The 21,559-nt window shown below is 41.9% G+C and overlaps 1 protein-coding gene across 1 annotated transcript in view; it reads right to left on the bottom strand.

The window, feature by feature from the left end:
• nploc4 (NPL4 homolog, ubiquitin recognition factor) overlaps positions 1 to 1,732 on the bottom strand; it is a 67,292-nt gene extending 65,560 nt beyond the window's left edge. The window contains exon 1 of the mRNA XM_080209597.1: positions 1,636 to 1,732. Within this exon, the coding sequence (XP_080065723.1) occupies positions 1,636 to 1,650 (15 nt within the window). The 5' untranslated portion in view covers positions 1,651 to 1,732. The remainder of the gene's footprint in view (positions 1 to 1,635) is intronic.
• Positions 1,733 to 21,559: the final 19,827 nt, after the last annotated feature.

Here is a 21,559-nt window from a genome sequence, read left to right as displayed (position 1 = left end):
AACTATGAGCCACATGAAGAGATACAAGGGTGGATGTCAAAACACTTTGTCAAAGAGGCAGGTTTTATGGAGCATTGTAAAAAGAGGCAGGGTGGTTTAAAGAAGGAAGTCTAGAGCTTAGGGTATCGAATGCATGACTATCAGTGTTGGCGCTGTCAACATCAGGAAGAGCTCAATAGACTAGAGTAAGGGCAGTGCAGATAATTCATTATTGAAACTCTGGATAATCATTTTTATTCTCATGCTGGATACAGTGAATGGGTTTACTGAACTGCTACTGCCTGAAGTATGCAAATGCACCCAGCACTTTAGATTGAAAGCAATTTCTCCACCACCTTTTCTTAGACTATCTTCAATCTGCAGCCTCCTTCCAAACGCAAAGGCAGCTACAAGATTATTTTTTAAAATACAGCAGGTTGTCCTAATATCACTGCATTCATCATCCTCTGGCTTACTTCCTCAAACTATGCAGACATATTAAACTGCCTCCCCACCTAAAATTGCTAACTCATGCAGGGGTATGGATCCACAGAGGGCAGCAGCACCTTTGCTCAAGCCAACATTCGTGTTCACATCCAAGAAGGCCGAGATCAGCTAACTTAGCAAAGACCAGGCACCCAGGGCCAACATGACTCAGTACAAGCAGTCACTGAGCAATCAGATGAAGCTTCGAATGTCAATCCCACAAGAAAATGAAACGGAAAAAAACCTAATGAGTCAGAGGAGCAATTCTGAAAACTGCCACTAAAAAAAAATCCCCAAAACTATAATGGTGTTGTTAAATGTGACCATTCGTTCTGTTGCTCGAAGTTTGACTTTCCAGCAGTGTCTACTTTGTATTTTCCCAGTTTTCAGCAGAGGCCCGAAAATACAGGTTTTGTCCACGTAGAACCCAGTGCCTCATTCATACAAACAACTGCTGACAGTGTACATTTTCTTTAAAAAAAAGGATTAGGCAGTAACAGAAGGCTGGATTCTCCCAGGGCAGAAAGTTGGTCAACATAATGGGGCAGTGACAATGGTGAAGGGACCGACTTTGAGCGGAGTGATCGTGTCGAAAGCTGGGCATATTGATAAGATGTCCATCCCAACGTTGCTGCAAGTCACGATAAAGGTTGTTATGCCGTGGTATTTGTTTTTTAAGAAATGTTCCCACATCTTTCCCCGGCCCCCCTCCCCCCCTCTATCTCCCTGGTTGAGGCCCAGGGGTGGTGAGGGTGAGGATGAGGATGGAGAGGGGGGGGGGGGGGTGGAGAGGGGGGGGGGGGGGGGTGGAGAGAGAGAGAGAGAGAGAGAGTCTGTGCCCAATTTGCTGCCTCACTGCTCTGAACACAGCAGCGATCGGAGGCCGGGAGAGAGGGAGGGGGTGAGTCTACCCCCGCTCCATCCCATCCCGCTGCCCGGGCCTGTCCAGACTCTGACCCCGGGAGACCTGAGTGACCCCCCTCGCTGGGCCCGGCAGCAGCGCTGTGTCCCGGGGAGGGGGTAAAGGGACGGTCCGCCCGGGGTGGAGAGGGAGAGGGGGAGGGGGAGGGGGGGGAAAGAGTCTGCCCTCCTGTCCCAGCTGAAAGGAGTTCCCCCGGAGGAGGAGGAGGAGGGGGTAAGAGGGGAAGCTGAGCCGAAGCGGTTACTCACGATGTTTTCCGCCATGTCGCTGCCCCCTCGAGCGGCTCCTCCGCCTCTTTACCGAGAATCCCCCCCCCTCCCCTTCCAATTCCTCCGCGTGTCACCGCCAAACCCGTCCGACGCTGCGCACCAGAGCCGAGTAAACAGATCCGCCGCACAAACTGTCCCTCCTCCTGCACAGTGCAACAAATCATATCGCAAAACACACACACACACACACAAACTCTGCCTGGGTGCAAACTGTAATACACTCACTGCACACAATTACATTTGCCTCATTTACCCATAAATATTCTAATTTCCATTTAGCTTTCCAGACAAATATAAAACAGCATAGGTAATTTTTTTCTACCTCCATCTCTTACACTATTTGATAAAATGAGCATATGCTAATATCACGTTTCTCTCCAGCTGGGTGTGCAGAGTAAAGTTAAAAAGATGAGGCTTGGGGATATTCCACCAATGGGGCTACCTCCTGCGGATAGGGTCGATGGAAAGTGGCAAGCTTAAAAAGTTTTGCTTATCAGAGATAGGCACAAAAGACAATATGGGACTGGCTGAAACTGCCAAGTTAAATACCCCCAATCGTTGCAAAGCTTTTAACAAGAATTATACATTTCCATTAATGCTTAATTTGTAGAAATTACAGCAGAGAAACAGGTTATTCACGTTTATGCTTTATTTATTGATGTTTATGCTGCACACAAACCTTCTTATTACCTTACTTCATCTCATTCTATCAGCATAACACCATTGTACATTTATCTAGCTTCCCCTCAAACACATATGCTATTCACTTTCAACCACTGTGCACCAGTGAGTTTCGCATTCTCACCACTGTCTGAATAAGTACATTTCTCCTGAGTTCCTCATTGGGTTTGTAATTGGCTACCTTACAGACATGGCTGTTCTTTTGGACTCCCTCACAGCCACCTGATTTTTCATAGTTTTAAAGACTTTTGCATTCTGTCCCTCTTGAAAGTGCTTTGTTTGTATCTTATAACCTTGATTAACAGATTGCTACTTTAAATGCATTGTGAATCTCAGTGCCTCCATCTCTATGTGTGTTTACCCTATTGACAAGTTGCCTCCACATTTGTCCTACCACCTCAGACTATTTTGTATTGAAAATTAACTTATCATTTACCTGCCATTCTGCAAGTTTGTTAACATCCTGTGTATTATTGCAGTCTCCAGCAGTATTATCTCTAGCCTGTAGTTTGATGCATCTAATTCTGAGTCCAAATCAATTATGTGAATGGTATGCAATAGTTGTCTCAGCACCCATTCCTAGGGAACACTCTTCCCACCTTCTGCCAACTGAGTAATATTTAATGAACTAATCACATTTTTATTATATCGAATTGTATCTTCTGACTTAAAATCTGAAGAAAGATGTAAAAAATAAAAGTACTGGAACCTGAAAATTAACCCATTTTTAATACTGTTTAATAGAGTCATAACCTTCTGTGGTTGCTTCAGTGAAAAAATGACACCAAAAGATCAGAGTAAGGCCCTGTTCTGAGTCAGGAATGCATTAATCTGTTCAACCTCTCAAAGGCTATTTACCAGTTGAGCTTGACACTATTTGTCCTATCTGATTGTGTAGCCAAACCTGATATAAAAATGATCTGAGACCTCTTGGGCAATTTATAACCTTAAACGGTAATTTTTATATATGTTTTGAGAAATTTCAAGCAATTACTGTCCATACATTTAAAATTCATCATAGAGAAGCTCTCTTCTGGGATGTTGAATGTGATGCAGCCTGCAGCATAACTCAGGTGTTGCCAGCAATGACCCAAGCTCTGTAAGTCTCAGTTTCAGAATGAAAGGATAATGTAACTACAGCCTAAATTTGAAATGGCTAGAGATGCTTTTTGATTCTTTTACAGCTGCAGAAGTTGGACAATTTCCATCAAGGTGCCACATGTAGGACATATAGTTTGCCCTAAATCAGATTAAACGGCTTTCTCAAAACTGCATTCCCCTGAGAATGCTCAAAGGAACTGTGCTAAGTGACCCCTTACTTATCTATTTAAAAACGCTCTGATATCTGGGATTGCTCCTATGAATTGGTAGAGCCTAATTCTGTACTTCTTTTGGGAAAGGTAAATGTGTCAGAAACAGGGCCATCAGCTTGACATCAGTTGTTGGAAAATTAGTCAAAGAGGCCATTCAAGATACTCTGTAAGACTACCTTGAATGGGTAATTAGAGACTCACAATATGGGATCTGGAAAAGAAGCTTACATTTCAACAATCTAGTTGGACTTTTCAAATAGGCTGATGGATGAAGGTAGTCCAATAACAATGGACTTTTAAGAAAAGTTTCTGACAAAGTAGCAAACAATAGATCGTAATAGAAAACAGACTCACGTAGAATTTGTGATTGGGTGGAAAGGGAATTGGTTAGAGGCAAAGATTTATTATTAATGATAGTGGAGACTGTTGCTAATCCTGCAGAAACTGGTTTGTGACTGTTACTTTCCACAATCTGCATCAATGGTCTGGATTGATGTCAACAGATTGTACCAGTGTCAGAACCCAAACTGAGAAGAGAAGAATCACAAATAGTCATTTGGTATAGAACCGAACTTGAGCATTGCTGAGAAAATACATTTTGTCAAAGCTTTTTGTCTTGTCATCAAAATCATGAAGTGCCCGTAGGTCAGAAGTAGCAGTGCAGCAACTCAGTAACTCACCTGACAGACAGACTTTAAAAAGAAGTCAGACTTGCCAGACTGACATTTCCAACTGTTTTTTAAAGCCAGTCTTTCAGTTCTGTGGCTCACTTGAACAACAACAAGAACTCCACTTAAAACACAGAACTTGCCCAGCCCCGACCCCAGGCCATGGTGTTTGGCATTGTCTGCACCCCCTCTCCCAGCCCAGCCATTCAGGAAAATGTCCCATAACAACCCTGACCTTTATTGTATAGAATATGGAGAAACTTTGAGTCAGCAGTCTGCCCACACCCAAAAAATATCCAGTTTCTTTGGAGAGGAGCAATCTCCAATGAAGCAGTATTGTCAGGTTATAAATAGAAAATAACAGGGTTAAGAACTTAGTCATAATTCAGAAATGATGACACATACCTGCCTTTCCTTAGTCATATTTATTGATTGGAACAGGGTTGTGTAAACATGGAAGTATCTTCTCTGGATCACGTGTTTGACTTTAAACATGATAGAAATTAAGCATTTTTAAAAGGGACAGACAAATTTAGCATGTCAGAGAAATGAAAACAATGGATGTCTGGATGGAATGAATACACTGTGCAATAGCCTTAGAAGACAAGAATCAGAAACGTTATTTTCATTGAAAAATTCAAGCTGTGCTAAAGAATTCTGCAAAATAAATAAAATGCAAGTGACATAAAGCAGGATGTACCAGAAAATGCTGCATTTGAAAATGTGGGAGTCTGGGCCTGAAATAGACTGAGTTACGAAGATATGCCTTTTAAAGATATAAGCTGGAATTTGCCATCTGCCCCCCCCCCACCCAACTCCCGTGTAACATATGAACAGTGGTTGCAGCCTAGTTTATTTTTTGAGAAATAGTTTCAATAAATTCATCTTGTGCTGTGTTAAACCTGTGGAAACCTGGCTGGACAAACTTTTACAACCTCAAAACATAAATAAACGGGACTTCGTTGGCAAATCACAGCTCTCTAAGTTCACTAAAAATCCTTGATGCAGTCAAATGTGGAGCGGGAGAATGGGGCGGGGGGGGTGGGGCAGATATCATTTCACACCTCCTCACATAGTTGCAAAAACTGACAAAAATTAGAATGTAATGAATTTCAAATGACTTGAACTCTGAAAATAAAGGGAAAAAACAATTGTAACTTTCCAAAAATGTAGAAGCTGCCTTTTAAACAGCATTCAGGCAGTTAAGTGGAGCAGGAAATGTATCTATGAAGATTAGTAAAAGTAAAGTAAAAACTGACCGAATTGCTGCATGTTTCTAAATTTTTCTTCATTTATTTCTGAGGTTATTGTACTGACATTTAAAAACATTGAAAATGCTGATAAAAATCCATCAAGGAGTCAACACAAGAGCTTGAGTTCAAAATGTAGGGTTGAAATACGTACTTTAAATATCCAAAGCATGTCAGTGGAAAAGAGCTCATGTACTACAAAGGTGAATGAATTTTAATTATATGTTAAAATAAAAAGGATATATTTTATCTAGCCATTCGATATTCTTCACAACTGGACACAATGAAATATTCCAGCAGTTACTCATAAGCAATAATATTCATCCTCCATTAGGGTTGATAATGACATGTGGGGTTTCACACATTGCCTACTCAATAACATGAAAGAGATCTCGGCCAGAATTCTCCGATTTCATTCGACCGCCTTCTGTTGCCAGCCAGAACAGGGAATTTGGCGCTCAGCCAGAACTTCATTCACTGCAGCAGGACCAGAGAATCCCAGCTGTGGATGAAGTCAGAGAATTCTGACCCTCATTTTTATGGAAGTATATTTTTCCCCTTTAGGAGTGGAGTGTGATGTGCCAAACATTTAATCTCCAGTCACCGATACGCTATCATCTCTGCTTGAGAAAACTGAATGCTAAAAGCACAGTGACAACTGCACTGTCGCCAATGAAGAAATGGCAACAATTTCTTCATTCCCATTTAACAGGTCCAATGATTTTCTTTACTGCTTTGAAAAGTCGCCATGGAGTCCCTATGTGTTGCATCATCATAACTTACGGCAAATCAATTGCAACAAACTGAAAGATGTAAATTTCCAAAGTCAAGTCTGATTCACTGCCACAGGAAGTAATTGATGTCAAAACATTGAATATATTCAAGAGGCGGCTAGATATAGCACTTGGGATGAATGGGATCAAAGATTCTGGGGAGAAAACAGGATGAGGCTATTGAGTTGGATGATCAGCCATGATCATGATGAATGGCAGAGCAGGCTTAAAGGGCCAAATGGTTTCCTCCTCCTATCTTCTGTTTTTCTATCTAACTCGAGTGAAATAAAGTAGTCTGACATGAAGTATATATCTAGTGAGGTGTCACACCTCGGTTAAAAAATGATCTGGGTGCCTGTTAAACTACCTGAGCACATTTTAAATCAAGCTTAAATGTTCAGAGAGTGCATATTCTCCCCTCGCCTTTTGTATCTGGACAAGAGAATTTGATTTCCAGCCAGGCAGGAACTAAACTATGTATAAGAATTCCCCTGAAAAACTGCTGCCTCCAAGACCAACTTGGTAAACACTCACTTTTATATATTTACACAAGAACACAAGAATTAGGAGCAAGAGTAGATCATTCAGGCCCTCGGTCTTGCTCTGCCATTTGATAAGATCATGACAAATCTGATTGTGGCCTCAACCTTACTTCACTGTCTGCTCCCCTTGACTCTCTTATTGATCAAAGAATTGTATAACTCAGCCTTGAATATATTCGATGGCCCAGCCTCCACTGCTCACTGTGGAAGAAAATTCCACAGGCTAACAAGACCCAGTGGGGGGAGTTTTCCGGTCCCACCCGCCATGGGAATTGTCGCAGGCAGTGGGGTGGACCATACAAAAGTTCATTGACTTTGGGCAAGATTTTCCAGTTTTGGGGCAAACATGGTTGGAAAATCCCACCCGGTATGTCTGGATACGTATCAGTTATACGATGAGTGAATAAAACCTTTTGTAGTTGTGGTACTTCTCTGAATTTGCATGCAGTGCCCACAAAATGCTATATGTTCATGTTACCTCATGGGAAAACCTGTTATCCTCAGAACTGATATTTATTAATCTTTGGCAAGATTTGACATTGATTCCATTGATTGGATTAGAATCCTATTCAATTGGTTCTCAATCTGTATTCTCAGAAACTAATTGTCTGGGGAACTGACAATACAGACCGATTCCAGCACAATTACAGAATAAAATTAATAAGCAACTTCAACGATCGTGCACTGCAGATCACAAAAATAATCATTTAAAATCACTTTTTCACGAATTAACCTACAAATGTTAGAAGTGCCTGGACCATAGAGTTCAAAATACTTTTATTTGTTTATTGACTGTGTTTGAACTGTGGAAGTATTTATCATATATCATGACTGGCCAGGTCAATACTGTGATAGAAAGCAAAATGAAAATCAAATTGAATTTTCGCTTTTGTTTTCTTGTTTAAAACTAGGCAAATTGTTTATTGTCAACATTGTATAATAAGGGATGACACAATACCAGAAGAGAACTATAATACAATTATGTTTAAAAAGTGGATGATTTAATATCAAAATTCATAGCTATAGTATTATTTAATGGCAGTATATTGCTCTTTATAAAATTGCAATGATTTTGCTGTTATCATCAACCCATCAATTATCATTCTCTTCTCTTTCTCTCTTCAGGTTCCAAAGTCTAAGAGGATGTTAGCCATCATGGACTTCCATGAGTTGGTCCATGGAAATGCTTGGTAATATGTGGCAGAGATTTGCCCTTGTCATCTGCAGGTTCTGGCTGATCAGGAGATTCTTATGCTCGTACTGCCTGCCATTGGCATATTGGAAGGATTTGGAGATTGACACTCAACCCATTCGACCATGTTATGAAAACACCTTCCATGGCCATCAAGTCTTTAATTGGATTCCTGCCTTGGGTGACTGTCTGTGTGGAGTTTACACATTCTGCTCCCTCTTGTAGGCGTGAGTTTCTTCTGGGTGCTCCAGTTTCCTCTCACAGTCCAAAAAATGTCAAGGGTAGGTGGATTGGCCATGGTAAATGCACAAGGATGGGGCGGGGAGGTGGGGGGAGCTTTGTGTAGGGGAGGTGGGGGGGAGGAGGGGTGGGCCTGGGTAAGATGCTGTTTCGGAGAGTCAGTGTGGACTTGATGGGTCAAATGGCCTCATTCTGCACTGTAGGGATTCTATGGTTCTACGGTTCTATGCAACTCCAACTTAGAGCGTCTGGCTGAGGGGTAGGGATACCATCCACTGCACCAAAAGACAACCCCACATAAATTTTAGCAAAAGGAAACAGAATAACACAGAGGCTGTTGGTGTCTAACGTCACACTCAATTATAATAATACAAATGACTTGACTGACGTGTAGTGGAAATCTTAATCTTCTGAATTTACCTCAGGGTTAATAAACTTTTAAATGTTTGCATTTATGACATCCCCCAAATCCTTCAACTAGATTATTATTCTGTAAGTGGCCCAAGATGTTCATCAATCTCCATTTAATTACAGTAAGTAGTCTCATAACACCAGGTTAAAATCCAGCAGGTTTATTTGATAGCACGAGATTTCGGTGCGCTGCCCCTTCATCAGGTTCATCTATTTAATTAATCCACTGAATACATTTGGATTCCGAAGTCCCTGAATAAGCCTTGTGGATAATTTCCACCATCCCACCTCGAGCAGCAAACTAAGCAGAGCTGATCATCACTGAATGGAGAACCTGCCCGACTCTTATTTCCAGTAATGTCAATGGAATTGAAAACTGCCTGCGTTCTATATGAGTCAGGCTTTGCTGATCTACTGCTAAATCATGAAGGTTAAAATTGCACATACTCTCCCCCTCCCCATCCCCCCATCACTGTTTTTGATCTTTGATTACTACTTTCCCCTCTTATCCAAATGTATACACAGCAATGTGCTGCTTGTTCCTTTCGATTTGCATGTGACTTACATCACAAATGTTAACTTTTTTGCCTGCATGCTTGAAGAAATAATACCTATCTTTGCATTTTTTAAACCAGAGAAAGTAACTTTCCAAAGGCCTCTGTCATTGCGCATTGAATGTCATTCACATCTCAGTTTACTGAAATGCCTGCAGTTCCCTTGTATCGCCACTCAGTGTCAGTGCAGTCAGCTTTATAAATTATGGCACCTTGACTGAGTTTCAAACCAATGACGTTCATCTGTGTTCCCAGTCAACTTTTTGGTGCTTTTCAGTGTATTAGCTCCTGTGTATATACACTCCACGTCACATACTACCATGGTACTTCTTCGGCTGGGACATTGAGTACATGTTGGGAAATCATGTTGCAGCTATATAAAACCTTGGTTAGGCTGCATTTGGAATACTTTTAGCTCACCACACTACCAGAAGGATGTGGAAGCTTTGGAGAGAGTGCAGAAAAAGTTTGCCAGGATGTTGCCTGACCTCGAGGTTATTGGCTACGAAGAGAGGTTGAATAAACTAGGATTGTTTTCACTGGAAAGACAGAGCCTGAGGGGAGACCTACAAAATGGTCTACAAACATCTGCAAAATGATGAGAGGCATAGACAGGGTGGAAGTCAGAGGCAAAAACAGAAAATGCTGGAGACTCTCAGCAGGTCTGACAGCACCTGTGGAGAGAGAATGGAGGCAATATTTGGAGCCTGGATGAACCTTCATTTGAGCTGGTAATCAGCATTTTGCAAGGTATTACAAGTATCTTCTCTGGAAGCACAGGGAGGGGTGCCATTGTTGCTTAGAGAAACTCCTGCAGCCATTCCTGTCAGTGGCTAGTTGTATAGTCTCAGCCATATTCAGTGGCTGTGTCCATTTATAAAATATAAAACTCAGGTTCTCTTCAAAGTCCAAAATTTCCATATATAATTATGGATTTTTGTCCATCATCATAACACAGTATTCCCTACATTATAGTAGTGACTATATATCAAAAAAGTAATTTGTTGGCTGTAAAGTATTGAGAAACCTGGTGGTTCTGAAAAGTGTTATATAAATGCAAGTTTTTTGTGCATTCACTGTAGTGTATATGTTATAATACTGTCTACATTTTAATAGTGTCTACATTATATTGTGTATGATTATGATAGTATTTTCCTGCTTGACCATGTTGTACAAAGAAAAATTATCTTTTAACTGAGCCTGTAGTCAATTGCCTGAAATGCTACCATCCATATAGTATAAATTAATAGAAATATTACTCATTCTAAGTTATACCATGTAATCCATAATGTATTGGAAGGCAGAGCTGTTTTTAACATGAACTTTCACTTTGCAGTCACAAAAAGTAACAGCAGAAGGCATGCATGTGAGATTAATGGCCATTTGAGAGAAAATAAGAAGTTTACAGAATAGCATTTCTATGTAAATTCCCAGCTCCGGCTCAAAGGAATCCTGCCTCAAATGACAGCCAATATGTTTTTGACGATTTGAAGTGTGTACTATCTCCCATGTGATGTATGAAGTGTAATGGACTCAAAGCCTTCATATTTAACAAATGTATCTCCAGTAGAATTGCTCGCAGAGAGATGGATGATATTGAGCCCAAGAAACCATAAATGTGTTCTGCCCCCACAACTACAGAGAATCTGTGAAAGAAAGAAGTGTTTGACTCTATCTGCTATGCCAGGGACAGGCAATTTGAAGGTTTTTGCTAGGTCCCCTGCTTTGTTATCAACACAGTAAGTTAGGTTGAGGAGGGTCAGGGAAAGGCTGCAATTGACAGGAGTTGTATGATGACATGGGATTTCAGCTTTGAATGGTGGATGGAGCTGACCTGTCCAACTGAAGACAAGGACAAAAGCCAGAGACCCTGGAAAGGCCAAATTCCCAATGGCAGCATTTGTTTCTCTTCAGTGTTCCAGACCACATAAGCTGCTAGAAATCAGTTCCAGTTTCACGGAGAGGCACACCATTCCTGCCAGTTCGATAGCAACGTGGAAAATAGAAGCAGGAGTGGGCCACTTGGCCCTTCAAGTCTGCTCCACCATTCACTTTGATCATGGCTGATCATCAAATTCAATATCCTGATCCTGCCTTCCCTCATATCCCTGAGCCCTTTAGCCCCAAGAGCTAAATCTCATTTCTTCTTGAAATCACACACCGTTTTGGCCAAAACTACTGCCTGTGGTGGGGACCAGAATTGGTGGGAATTCTGGCAAGTAACATCGAAATACCTGTCCCAACTCCCTTTATTACTTGAAGCTGGGAAGCAGTTGTAACAACAGCCGGTCTTCACACAATCGGAAAAGACCAACAACAACAGGATGGAGAATCGGTGTCATCAGGTCCTATCGTAGCTTCTGTCACAAGGGTCTTCAGTTGCCCTATATTCATTGAGAAGAATACGAATGTTTTGGGGACCAATGTTTTACAAGGAGAGAAACATTACACCATGTGATGCACAATGTACTACTCTGCTACTGTATTTAAAATGGCCTGTCTTTTTAAGGTCACCAAATTCCATTCCTGTAATTCTAAAATCAATTTGAAGTTAATTGTTACCCGTAAAATCCTTGCAGCTTTTAAACTCACAAGCCAAATTTGGACAACGGAGGTTATTGAGCCCATATTTGCTCATCCATTAATTCACTCAGAAATATGCTGCACTTCTCCCATCAGGACATCAAGTTGTTCAGTTTTAAATGTTCCAGGACTTTTGCATCAAATAGTGTCGCAGGAAGTTAAATTCATGTGCTGATCAATCTTTGTGTAAAGCAGAATATCCTGGAATCATTTGTGCGTCACCTTGTCCTATTTTCACAGTTTACCTTGAACTAATTTTCAGGGTCTACTTGTTACATACAATTAATCATCACATACATCCACAGTATAATCTTCACGGTACTTGTGGGAATGCTTTGATTTTTTTTACTTTGTATATGTTTCATTTTACAGTTAGTCAATTGAAGGCAATAAGCCCACCTAGCAAAACTGCATTTAGTAGTCTGCTGTACTGAAAGCAAGTTAGTAATTAGCTTGGTGAAAAATTGTTGGAGACAATGAAGATAATCCTATTTGTTCAGCAGGGATTACTGCAGTAGCTGGGGAAGTGAAGAGGTGGTTTAGAGATTCAATGCTCTTTACATCAGCAGTGTTTTAAATCAATAATTTTGTTAAAATTTCCATGCTACATTATAGTTGATGAGTGGAAGGCAATGGCGCATTGGTACTGTCACTGGGCTAGTAATCTAGAGACCCAGGGAAATACCCTGGGCACTTGGGTTCAAAACACATGATGTTGACATTGAATTCAATAAAAACTGGAATTAAAACTCTAATGACAACCATTATTGTAAAATCTCAGCTGGTTCACTCATGCCCTTTAGGGAAGTGATTGTACTTTTGCCAAGTTTGCAGATGACACAAAAGTAGGTATGAATGCAAATGATGAAGGGCGAAATGTTACCAGCACGTCCGCCCAAGGTTCATATGATCCCACATGAGGCCAATGGAAAATGCTGCTCTCCAAGCCTTGCCCACCCTTGGAATTGGGGCAGGTGTGCCAGTAAAATTCCGGCCAAAGAGTCTACAGAGGGATGTAGACTGATAAAGTTAGTGGACAAAAACTTGGCAGATGGAATATAATTTTGGGTAATGTGAAGCTATGCACTTTGGTAGAAAGAATCAAGGAGCTGAATATTATGTAAACATAGAAAGACTGCAGAAAGCTGCAGCATAGAGAGAAATTTGGAGGTCTTTGTGCATAAATCATGAAAAGCTAGCACGGAAGTTCAACAGGTAATAGGGAAGGCAAATTGAATATTGGCCTTTATTTCACAGGGAATGGGGTAAAACAATAGGGAAGTCTTGCTAAAACTATACAAGGCACTACTTAGACCACACTTGGCATGCTGTAAACAGTTTTGGTTCTCTTATCTAAGGAAAGATATACTGGCATTGGAGGCAGCCCAGAGAAGATTCATTAGGTTGATCCTGGGTGTGGAACCATGATATGGAAATGACGGTTTTGGACTGGGGTGGGCAGAATATGAAGTCTCACAACACCAAATTAGAATCCAACAGGTTTATTTGGAATCACAAGCTTTCAGAGCACTGCTCCTTCATCAGTGAATCTCAACCTGGTGTTGATCTGGGGAATTAGTTAATCTCCTCTGGGACAGCTTTGAGTCAGTACACTGGTCAATATTTAAAAACTCAGCAACCAATCTGAACGAGTAAGCCACTGCAGTAACTGACTTCATTAGTAAATATATAGAAGACTGTGTGCCAAAGAAGCAAATCCGTGTGTTTTCCAAACCACAACCATGATGAACAGGGATATCACTGCTTGCTGAAGCCCAGGTCTGAGGCATTCAAGTCAGGTGACCCTGACCTATACAAGAACTCCAGAGATGACCTATGGAAAGCCATCAAAGATGCCAAAAGACAGTACTGGACCAAGCTAGAGTTCCAGGCTAGCCACATGGATTCCCACTGACTATGGCAAGGTCCACAAGGCATCACAGGCGACAAGATGAGGGCATGTAAAATCGCCAGCACCAACACACCCCCTCCCCAATGAGTTCAACGCATTCTATGCTCCTGTTGAACAAGATGTCAGCCAAAGCATGACTTCCACCCGGAAGCCTCGGCCGAACTGGTATCCGAGGTCACTATTGCAGACATCAGATCAGCTTTCTCAAACCACAGAAAGTGACTGGCCGGATGGGGTACCCAGAAAAGCACTCAGGTCCTGTGCCAACCAGCTGGTGAAAGTATTTGCAGACATCTTTAACCTCTCTTTACATCAATCTGAGGTCCCCATTTGCTTCAGGGAGACGACCATCATCCCTATCCAAAGAAAGGCTTGCTTTAATGAGTATCATCCAGTGGCTCTGACATCCATCATTATGAAATGCTACAAGGGTTAATCATGGCACGAATCACTTCTGGCCTCTCAGTCCACTACAGCTCATCTATCACTGCAACAGATCCACAGCAGACACTATCTCCCTGGCCCTACAGTCTTACGCCAGGCTTATGTTAAACTCTTATTTATTGATTACAGTTTAGCTTTCAACACCATTATTCCAACAAAATTCATCTCCAAACTCCACGGCTTTGGACCCAGCACCTCCCTCTGCAACTGGATCCTAGACTTTCTAATCCATAGACTGCAATCAGTAAGGATAGGCAACAACACTGGTGCCCCACAAGGCTGTATCCTCAGCCCCTTACTATTTGTCTTATACACCTATGACTGTGTGGTCAAATTCCCCTCCAACTCAATTTTCAAGTTTGCTGATGACACTACTGTAGTGGGTCAGATATCAAACAATGATGAGACCAAGTACAGGAAAGAAATAGAAAATCTGATGAACTGGTGTGATGAAAATAATCCCTCCCTCAATGTCAAGAAAATGAAGGAGATAATCATCGATTCAGGAAGCGTAGTGGAGGATATGCTGCTGTCTACATCAATGGGGACAAAGTGCAAATGGTCAACAGCTTCAAGTTTTTAGGTGTCTAGGTCACCAGCAACCTGCCTTGGTCCCACCAGGCCGATGCTATTGTTAAGAAATTCTAGTTTCTCAGGAGGCTAAGGATATTTGACATGTCTGCTACGACTCTCATCAATTTTTACAGATGCGCCATAGAAAGCCTTCTTTCTTGTTGCATATAGCTTGGTATGACTCCTGCTCTGCCCAAGATCGCAAGAAACTACAAAGGGGTCATGAATGAAGTCCAGTCCATCATGCAAACCAACCTCCCATCCAATGATTCTGTCTATACTTCCAGCTGCCTCAGAAAAACAGCCAGCATAATCAAGGATCCCACGCACCCCAAACATACTCTCTTCCACCTTCTTCCATCGGGAAAGATACAAAAGTCTCAGATCACATATTAACCAACTCAAGAACATCTTCTTCCCTGTTGCCATCAAAATTTTGAATGGACCTATCTCATATTGAGATGATCTTTCCCTACACCCTAGCTATGACTGTAACACTACATTCTGCACCCTCTTGTTTCTTTCTCTATGTACACTATTGTCGCACAGAAGAAACAATACTTTCACTGTATACTGATATATGTGACAATATTAAATCAAACATTGATATAATATTGAGGAAAGATATTAGCACAGATAATGTGGAATCTGTATGGATCAAGTTAAGAAACACCAAGGGGCACAAAATATTTGGGGGGGCAGGAGTGGTACACAGACCACCAAACTGTAGTGATAATGTTAGACAGGAAAGCAGAGATGCATGTGATAAAGGGTGATTATGGGTGACTTTAATCTGCTTATCAATTGGATGTGTCAAATTACAATAGAGGAGGAATTTCTGGAGCGTATATGAGATGGTTTTCTGGACCAATGCGTTGAGGAATCAACAAGGGAACAGGCCACCTTGGACTGCGTATTGCACAATGAAAAAGGATATATTTGGTAATCTAGTGGTGAGAGAATCCTTGGGGATGAGTGACCATAATATGATAGAATTCTTTATCAAGGTGGATAGTGAGGTTATTGATTCTGAGACCAGGGTCCTGAATCTGAATGAAGGTAAATGTGATGTTATGAGACATGAATTGGCTGTGATAGAATGGAAAACATTACTGAAAGGAAGGACAGTGGACAGGTAATGGCAGACACTCAAGGAATGAATAGATGAACTCCAAGTGTTTTTTATTCCTATTTGACAGAAGAATGGAAGGGGAATTATGGCCAAACCATGGCTTACAAGGGAAACTAGAGATAGTATTAGATTCAAAGTAGAAGCACAAAAATTGACAAGAAAAGCAATAGAACCGAAGATTGTGGGAGGGTGGGGGGGTGTCTTTCGGGTAAGAACTGAAGATTGGGAGTAGTTTAAAATTCAGCAGAGACAGACCAAGGGATTGATTAAGAAGGAGAAAATAGAATATGAAAGTAAGTTAGCAGTGAACATGAAAACTGAATGTAAAGGTTTCTATAGATATGTAAAGAGAAGAAGATTGACAATAACAAATGTAGGTCCCTTATAGTCAGAAACAGGGGAATTCATTACAAGGAATAAAGAAATGGCTGAGGAACCGCAAATTGCTTTTGTCTTCACAAAGGAATACATGAATAATGTACTGGAAGTTCTGAGAAACACAAGTTTTGGTGAGGAGCTGAAAGAAATTAGTATTAGTAGAGAAATGGTTTTAGGGAAAATAATGGAATTGAAGGTGGATACCTTTCCAGGGCCTGATAATCTTCATCCCTCAATATTTAAGGAAATGGCCCAAGAAATAGTAGATCCATTGCTGGTCATTTTCCAAAGGGCCTTGGACTCTGGAATGGTTCCCACAGTTTAGAGGTTAGGTAATGTACCCCACCATTCAAAAATGGAGGTAGAGAGAAAACAGGGAGCCATAGATCAGTGAGCCTAATGTCGGTAGTAGGGAAGTTGCTGGAGTTCATTATCAAGCATTTCATTGCACAGCATTTGGAAAGCATGGTATAATCAGACAAAGTCAGCATGGATTTACAGAAAGGAAATCAGGCTTGATGAATCTACTGAAATTCTCTGAAGATGTAGCTAGTTCTCCCTGACGAGGGAGAACCCGTGGATGTGGTTTATTCAGATTTTCAGAGGGCTTACAACAAGGTCTCACATAGCAGATTACTATGTAAAGTTAAAGCACGTGGGATTGCGGCTAGTGTCTTGAGACGGATAGAAAGCTGGTTAGCAGACAGGAAGCAAAGAGTTGAAATAAATAGCTATGTCAGTCATTGACTGGTGGTGTATTGCAGGACCCCAACTGTTCACATTGTATATTAATGATTTGGACAAAGGAACTAAATTTGCTATCTCCAAATTTGCAGGTAGTACAAAGTTTGGTGGGAGAGTGAGCTGTGAGGAGTATGCAGAGGTGCCTCACCATGATTTGGACAAGTGAGTGGGCAGATGCAGTATAATGTGGATAAATATGAGGTTATCCACTTTAGTAACAAAAATAGAAAGGCAGATTATTATTTGAGAGAGTGGATACTCAGTGAGACCTTGGTGAATCAATTGATGACAGTGAGCTCACAGGTACAGCAGACAGTAAAGAAGGCAAGTGATATGTTGGCTTTCACAGCAGGACAATTTGAATATAGGAGTAGGGATGTTGTACTGCAATCATATAGAGTGTTGGTGAGGCCACACTTGGACTATTGTGCGCCGTTTTGGTACCTTTATGTGGGGAAGGATATCCTTGCTATAGAGGGAATGTAGCAAATGTTTATCAGGCTGATTCCTAGAATTGTAGGTCTGTCACATGAGGAGACATTAAGTCGGTTAAGATTAAATTCATTGGAGTTTAGAAGAGTGAGAGGGGAACTCACAGGAACTTATAAAATTCTAACAGGATTAGACAGGATAGTATCAGAAAGAATGTTTCCAATAGTGGAGGATTCCAGAACTAGGGGTCATAGTTTGAGGATAAACCTTTCAGGACTAAGCTGAGGAGTAATGTCTTCAGAGACTGGTGAATCTGTGGAATTCACTACCACAGAAAGCAATTGAAGCCAAATCATTGATTTCAAGAAGGAATGATGTATACCTCTTGGCTAAAGGTGCCATGGAATGGGGCCAAGGCGGGATCAGGAATTTGATGGTTGGTCATGATCGTGGTCAATGGCAGAGTAGTCTCAAAGGGCTGATAACCTACTACAGCTTCTATTTTCTATGTATGTTTTAATATCACATTGATCACATTGAATGGCAGAGCAAATCCAATGGGTTGAGTGGCTGGTTTCTGCTCCTATGGTCTAAATCTACCTGGTCAGGCCTACACGTGACTCCAGATCCACAGCAATGTGGTTGACTCTTAAATGCCCTCTGAAATGGCCTAGGAAGCCACTCAGTTCAAGGGCAATAAAAGATGGGCAAGTAATGCTGGCCCAGCCAGTGATGCCCATATCCCAAGAATGAACAAATAAAAGAAATTTCAGTGGTAGATTTATTTTGTGGTTTAAAGATCATTACACTGCATCTGGTCTCAGTTTAAGAGTTGGCTCTAGCCAGGCAGCATAACATATACATGTCCCAGTTGGGTTTCTGATGTATGTTCAAAAAGAGAGCTCTCTGCTTGCAGAGTTACATATACACACAGAGACCTTGCCACTAAAGTACCTGATGGATGTGCTCAGTCTGACTGCCTGTCAGTGCCTTCAGACACTGCCAACTCTGTCTGAGCAGACAGAAACATGTCTAGGAAGTCCAAAAAACTCCCTGGGCATTTATAAAACCCATGTCTTCCAGACCTTGCCAGACACATGTTCCATTGCAATGTCAAATCTCGTCATTATATCCAACATTATCAGAGTGGGCAGAAAACAGAACTTTCTTAAGGTGAGTCTCTTTCTTTTTTCCTTTCAGCATCTTAAAATCCTGCCTGGGTAGGGACAAGCAGCTCCTATTTACTGGTCTTCTTCTCCCCCACCAGCTCCATGACCACATCACTGGAAGGCTGCCAAGAAGACATCAGCCTCCTAAATTCCTGTCAGTTCCACTTGTATTGTCCCTGCTCGATGTATCCCTGCATGAGGCAGGTATTCAAGCATGCCAGGGTTGGATTTGGGTGGGAATGGAGCCTAGCATTATTCAAAAAGTAGCTTTACTGACAATATTTGACTGCAGAATGATCAACTGGCATTGTAAAAATAGAAAATACGAAATGCTGCCTTTGCCAAAAAAAAAGATTTTTAGATAGTGGAGTCAGTTGGGACAAAGTGCAATAATAAAAAAATACTCATAACCCTAACAAACTCCAAGAATATCACTCACACAATGCAAATGTGCTTGACCTCAGGATTTGGGATGGAGTGAGGGGTGCTTCAATGGGACTGGAATTAAATTTGCCATGGCACAGATTCCTCTTCTTGAGGAGTCCTGAAGGGGAAAGCAGGCAAGTGTATTCATTTGTTCCATTAGTAAGAGGGAAAAATGATCAGCCATGATCAAATGGCATAGCAGACTCAATGGGCCCTAAATGGCTTAATTCTGTTCGTCTATTTTATGGTCTTATGAAAATTCTTCATAAACGGTTTGTTATACCCTGAAATGTGAGTGTTTTATTCACCAAAATGTACTAATAACATGGCCAACCATGGCGACAACAAAGTTCCTGGAGATTCTTGTGAGAACTACATTAACAGTAATTCTCAACCCCTTTCCTTCCCTCCCCACCCCTCCTCTCTCCTTCCCTCCATTTCCCTCTTGCCCCACCTCCCCTGATCCGTCCCCATTGCCCTCCATCTTCACCCCCACCCCAAGTGGGTTTGGTCATGTAAACAGCCAGGTACATATGTGGAGGTGGTCATATAAATGTGCAAGAACAAATACAATGGGGGTGATTTTCCCAGCCTGCTGTGTTGCTTTTGATGTATTATACTGACGATGCATTATGTTAAATCCAGAGAGATGAGTGATCAGTCAGCAATCTATGGAACATGCTTTTGGAGTTTCCTTGCCTCTCTTAAGATTAAAATTTCACTCAGAAGGATAGGGTGGATAAACATTATGAAGCACACATTGACCAAATACAAGTAGTATTCAGCTCACATGGGGACTGTTCTATTTGCTGTTCCACTATTTTTTTTTAAGTTTATTTACTGGGTACAAGTAAGGGTTACAATAACACTGCGATGAAGTTACTGTGAAAGTCCCCAAGTCGCCACAGTCCGGCACCTGTTTGGGTTAATGCACCTAACCAGCACGCCTTTCAGAATGTGGGAAGAAACCGGAGCACCCGGAGGAAACCCAAGCAGACATGGGAAGAATGTGCAAACTCCACAAGACAGTGACCCAAGCTGGGAATCATACCTGGGTCCCTGGGGCTGTGAGGCAGCAGTGCTAACCACTGTGCCACCGTGCTGCCCCAACTGGAATTTCCAACAACAAGTCATAAAGAGCAAGAAATACTGGAGATACTCAACAGACCAGGCAGCATTTATGGACAGATAGGGGTAGAGTTTCACGCATTCAGGGAGACTCCATGCAGGTGTATAAATGGCAGCCAGGGCCAGATGCTGGGATTCCCAAACTCATTCCCAATGTCCCCAATTTTCATCAGTGCGGGTTAAAGGTGCAGGCTGGTGGGGGTCGCAAGTCTGCAACCGAACTCCCAAACTGTCTGGCTGTAATGTGGGACTCAGGACCTCCTAACCCTCTGCAATTATCATGGAGTCAGGGCAGCTTTTAAAGGACACATTGCTCATGGCAGCTCAGAGGTGCTGAGGTTGGGATTCTGGAAGAGCAGAAGGGAGAACAAAGGGTATGGGTAGGAACATGGAGAAGTGGAAGAAAGAAAGGGCTGGTAGCCTGGGTGTGGTGAGGGTGGGGGGAACAGTCAATCAAGTTAAGAAAATGAGAGGCCTAAAGGAGAGTGCCAGTGCTTTCCAAATGTGTGTCCATCTCAGACTGTTGATGGCAGGGTCCTTATAGGGCTTTGAATTCATCTGATTGATTCAATGTTCCCCACTGGAAGTGATTGCAGCAATGTCATAGAATCGTAGAATCTCTATAATGCAGAAGGAGGCTATTCAGCCCATTGAGTCTGCATAAGCCACACAATCCCACCCAGGCCCTATTCCCGTAACCCCACATATTTATCCTGCTAATCCCCCTGACATTAAGGTCAATTTAACATGGCTAATCAACCTAATCCGCACATCTTTGAACTGTGGGAGGAAACCTGAGCACCCGGAGGAAACCCACATGGACATGGGGAGAATGTGCAAACGCCACACAAACAGTGACCCAAGGCCGGAATTGGATCCGGGTCCCTGGCAGCAATGCTAACCACTGTGCTTCTGTGCTGCCCCTTTACAATGCATGAAAGGGAGAGGCAGCTGAACTTGTAAGTTCAGTCATGACCCCTAGAGTGTCAAAAATAACACTGGGCAGTAATGTGTACGATTGGTAAAGAGTGAATGCAAAAACATGACATTGTTTCTTCAACAATAAAGGAATTCCCTGACTTCCTGGTAACTATCAATGCACCAGTCATGAACTGAATACATTTCGCTTTTTGACTAAGCTAGTCTCAACAAGTAATAAGGATATCCGCACGAATAAAGTGAAACCAATGGAATGCAAAATTTAATTTTGAAAAACCCCCCTGCCATTTTTGTGCTCTCAAGCCTTAGGTTACTGGTAATGGAGTTGAGCAGGAAAGCTTTGCCCCTGATTGTGGAGCCTCTCTCTTTGCCCAGGAGGCTCTTTTATAGCCAGCCTGACCCTCCAGCTTTGTCTGACA

The sequence above is a fragment of the Carcharhinus amblyrhynchos genome, chromosome 21, assembly GCF_965287045.1.
Source record: "Carcharhinus amblyrhynchos chromosome 21, sCarAmb.v2.hapA, whole genome shotgun sequence".
Classification (NCBI taxonomy): Eukaryota; Metazoa; Chordata; class Chondrichthyes; order Carcharhiniformes; family Carcharhinidae; genus Carcharhinus; species Carcharhinus amblyrhynchos.
Note: the sequence above shows the minus strand (reverse complement) of the source record. Positions and strands in the feature narration are given on the sequence as shown.